A 4703-nucleotide genomic window follows, 5' to 3' on the forward strand; every position below is an offset into this window, starting at 1 on the left:
TGTGTGTGTGTGTGTGTGTGTGTGTGTGTGTGTGTGTGTGTGTGTGTGTTTGCGTGTTAATAACAGGCCTCTTCACTGCTTTTTCATGTATTTTTCCCAGGAAGGTTTTTTTAATGGATCTGGATTAGCAGACAATGTGCAGGGAATAAAAGCCCGTTGTTCATGTTCATGCTTTAAGCCTTCAGCCAAAAACAACACGTCACAAACACAGAAATATTGTGAGTCTTCAGACAGAAGGAGCATGCAGCAAACACACCATGAAACCAACTGTCAGCTAATAGAAAACATCCACTTCATTCTTTAGAAAGTGCTTCAGTCAAACATCTGCACTTTTCTGTTTAAATAAGCAGCTCTGACATAAATATGATTTCAAGTCTTATTTCTCTTCTCCTCTGATTGTTCATATTGATTATTTAAAAAAAAGAATCTTTAGAAAAAAGACATTGTTTTCCGAATATTTTCATTTTTCTTTCAGACTTTTATCTTTTTGTCTTTTATTAATAATTGCTGAACACTTTTGGAGAAGAAGGAATTTCCTTTTGGTTGAACTTTTGTCTCAAAGAATCATTAATCTGAGAGTTTTCTTTCAGTTTGAGAAGAAAAGGCTGCAAACACAAAAGATCCGGAATAATTTGTCACCAAACGAAAACGACCGGTAACCGGGAGTCACGTGGACCGAAACCAGTCCACCAAATCAAACGTTTACTGGAGGTCAGAGGTCAACCTGCTGTTTCTTCACATGTTCAGGCTGGAGGCTGTGAAGGATGAAAAATATCCTAATAATTAACGAACATCCTCACGTTTGTCCCGGAGATGAAACGCTGTTTGTCATTTCTCTTTTAAAGAGTCAATCAGATCTCCCTCAGTGCACCGCCACCGCGGAGTGCAGCGCCGTGGAGGCCGAGGACGACAGCGCCTCTCCGGGCGCCACCGGGCTGCTCTGTCCGGTGGCTGTCTGCGGGGACGTGGGGCTCAGAGACTGGGGAGAGTTCGCCAGGAAAGCCGGGATGTGTGTGGGCATCGAGGTGGGCGTGGGTTTGATGGGCACCGGGAAGGCGGGCAGAGTCTGTCCGCCGTGACAGATGGACTTGAGCGGCATGCCATAGGCCGAGTAGTCGCTGGCCATGGAGATTGGAGCTGCGCTGTCCATCATCCCGGAGCCGTACATGTGCGGCCAGGCCGGGGTCAGTTGGTTGTGGAGCGGGTACCCGCTGGTGGAGAAGGCCGCCAGTCCGCCCGGGATCTTGTACTCTCTGGCAATGATGTTCTCGATGGCGAACGGGTGTTTGAAGCTGGACGGCTGCGTCACGGAGCTCAGGTTGTATCCGCCCGACATCTGCGGGAGGTGCGCGGCAGCGTGCAGCGCGCTGAGCCGCAGCTTGGCCTGCTGCTGCAGGTAGTGGGTGGTGTCCTGCGGCTTGCTGGGAGCCAGCGGGTCCGTGACCAACATGCCGCCCACTTTAAAGCGCTTCCTGCGCCGCAGAAAACTTCCGTTCTCAAACATGTCACCGCAGCTCGGATGCAGAGCCCAAAAACTGCCCTTCCCGGGCTGGTCCGGTCTGCGAGGGATCTTGATGAAGCAGTCGTTGAAGGAGAGGTTGTGCCGCAGGGAGTTCTGCCACCGCTGCGTGTTCTCCCGGTAGTACGGGAACCGGTCCATGATGAACTTGTAAATGTCACTGAGAGGGAGCATCTTCTCCGGGCAGCTCTGGATGGCCATGGCCGTGAGGGAGATGTAGGAGTACGGAGGCTTCTGGTCGCTGTACGTGTTCCTCCCCGGGCGAGGCATTGTTCACTGAAACCAGTTCAGTCTCCGTCTGCAGAGAGCAGAAAATACTTTTTATCAACTTTGTCCAAACAGTTCCAACTATTGAAAACACCGTTACGCACGAAAATAATTGTATTTGGCACGCATGGTCCCGTCTTTTACGCACTCAACTGGAGTCGCAACTCCGCCTTGAAGTTGAGGAAAAGTTGAAGAAGCTGGTTCCTCCTCTGGTTCCTGTTGCCCGCTGCGGGTCCCCTCTTCATGCCCCGCTGATGAGCTGCGCTAAGCGGCTGCTGCTGCCTCCTCCATGTCCTCTCCCGGTCTGTCCCGTCTGCCGGCTGGACGGCGGTGACATGAGCAGAAAGACCCCCGGAGAGGTGCTTCATTAATGGGCCACTTCTTCACCATCACATGATCACAGCCAGGAGGAGGGAGGGGGGGGGGGCACGATGTGCTTTCATTTACACGTATATTTACATGCACGCGCTGTGCCAAAACAAGTCACTTTGAAGCCGTGGCGACAAAAAGAGCTCAGACGAGCAAAGAAGCTGCTTCTCGGGGATGTTTGTGTCGGAGCGGCGCTGCGCTCTGTGGAGGTATGTTGGTGTGTTTGGCAACATTTGACGCACAGTGTGTATGTGTGTGTGTGTGTGTGGACTGAGGGGCGCGTGGGGGCCTCTCACCAATTTACATTGACAAATAGATCCGCTGAGAGCTGCTGTTTGAGCGGCTTTAAGGACACTTTGCTTTGTTTCTGTTTCATGTCGTTTTTTGTTTCGTTTTTTCAGCTCCGACCTGAAGCTGAAAAATGATCCTTAAGATGAAGAATAATTTAAAAACACATGTGAACACATGAATTATCTCTTCATTCACTTTCTTAAGTTATTTTTTATTTCGGCTGAATTGATCCAAACTGAATTTCTTTTTTTTATTCCACTGAATAAAACCTATAATTCTGTTAAACTCTTCTTCTTCACTTTGATCGTTGTAAGAAATATTTTAAGGCTTTTCATTTGACGTCACACTGACCTTTAATGATGAACGCATGAAGATATTTAAATGAACTTGTTTTACATTTAATGAAAGGTCTCATTTGTCTCAAAGATTTAAATCATTCATGATTCAATAATAAGAGAACATTTTATTTCAACACCTTTTATTCGTTTATTTTATTTTTAGGTTGTTTCGGGTTTATTATAATTACAATTACAATTACAATAATAATTTAGAATTTATATCAGAAAAAGTTTGAATCATAGCTGTTAAATTAAACTGCATTTTATTCAGAGCGACAGTTTGAAGTCGAGTTCTTTCGGTTATTATTGTTTTCTGTTTCAAAATATTATATTTGACAATTTCCGTAACCACAAGTCCGCGCACACGCACGCGGGAGGTTGGTCGACGAGACTGTTATAAGTAATAATTCTAATGCTACTAATACTGCTTTAATAATAATAATAATAATAATAACAAAATAGCAATAATAATATTAATTATAATAATTTATTATTATTATAAATCAAAGCATAGAACATGGATATTAGTTCTTGCTATAACTAGCACTATTATAATTATTATCACACAATAATAAATAACATGTCATAATATCTAATAATTCATTTAATTTTCTGTGAGAGTTAATTTTTGGACTGATTTTAGAGATGACCAAATTAATCAATAAACAGTTAAGAGTTAGACATTAAATTAAAAAGCATCTGATGATAGTTATGTTTATTTATTAAATAAATGACAGTTTGGGTTTTAGAGGATCTGAAGATTTTAATATTCCCAGAGGAGGGACGTCTGACCTCTGACCTGTCAGCAGCTGATGATCTGCGCGTTCAGGATGCGGAAACGGGGGGGGGGTTAGACACTCTCAGACATCACAGAGACTCTGAACATTATGACAACATCCTCATTTTTAATATTTTGATGAATATTAATCTTCTTCCTCTAGTTTGGCACTGAAATAATTTTATAATAGAATATATAATATAGTATATGTTATATTCTATATTATATATATGTAATAAAATAATAATATAATAATTCAGAAAACCGTTTGGGTTGCTTTTATTAATTTTTTTATTGTTAAAATATAATTTAATTACAAACTAATTACTAACTAAACTCTGCCGGATCCTTTAACATGAAATTAGTTATAATTGTATTATAAATAAGCATATATACATTTATAATATTAGTATTCACAATTGTGTTTAAGGATTACATAATTATGTGTATTATTGTTATTTCATTTAATAAATAATTGTAAATATATAAATATCAGACAGACTTTTGTTTGTTTAATTATTTAAATCTACATCAGATGATTTAAACTGACACTGTTCATAAAAGTCTACATTACAATAATAACTAAATAAAGTGCAGTTAAAGACAAAAACACAACAACAAAAGCAGTAATTAGTTTGTAATTAACCCTTAGTTATGACGATAATAATTATTATTATGATGTTTATTATTGGTATAGTTATTATTGTTATTATTATAAACAGGTTGAGAATATTTATTATACTGTCAATTAGTTTACAGGAGGATTTAAATGAGTGTGTTATTATTGTGTGTGTGCAGAGACTCATCATCTACAGTCTTTGTTTGAACTCGTCTGATAACTTGACTCTACAGAGAAGATGATGAAGATGATGAAGATGATGAAGATAAGTCCGTTATTTCCTTCAGTTCACTTCTGTTTTCATGTTTATCCCTCAGAGTATTTCTGCTCCACAGATGAGACGCTGCTCAACCTTCTCCTAATATATTATAATATATATTATATTATATACATATGATATTATGTATAATATTATATATATATATATTATATACATATGATATTATGTATAATATTATATATATATATACATACATACATACATACATACATACATACATACATACATACATACATACGTAT

The 4703-nt window shown here is 39.8% G+C and overlaps 1 protein-coding gene across 1 annotated transcript; it reads right to left on the reverse strand.

Annotated features, from left to right (window-relative positions):
* Positions 1–438: 438 nt before the first annotated feature.
* On the reverse strand, positions 439–2126 carry LOC116379089 (forkhead box protein B1-like). Its single transcript, XM_031841002.1, has one exon. It carries the CDS (start codon positions 1787–1789, stop codon positions 863–865), a length of 927 nt encoding a protein of 308 aa, XP_031696862.1. The 5' UTR covers positions 1790–2126; the 3' UTR covers positions 439–862.
* Between the last annotated feature and the right edge of the window lie 2577 nt (positions 2127–4703).

This window comes from Anarrhichthys ocellatus, unplaced genomic scaffold (assembly GCF_004355925.1).
Source record: "Anarrhichthys ocellatus isolate YVR2014 unplaced genomic scaffold, GSC_Weel_1.0 scaffold3676, whole genome shotgun sequence".
NCBI classification, from domain to species: Eukaryota; Metazoa; Chordata; class Actinopteri; order Perciformes; family Anarhichadidae; genus Anarrhichthys; species Anarrhichthys ocellatus.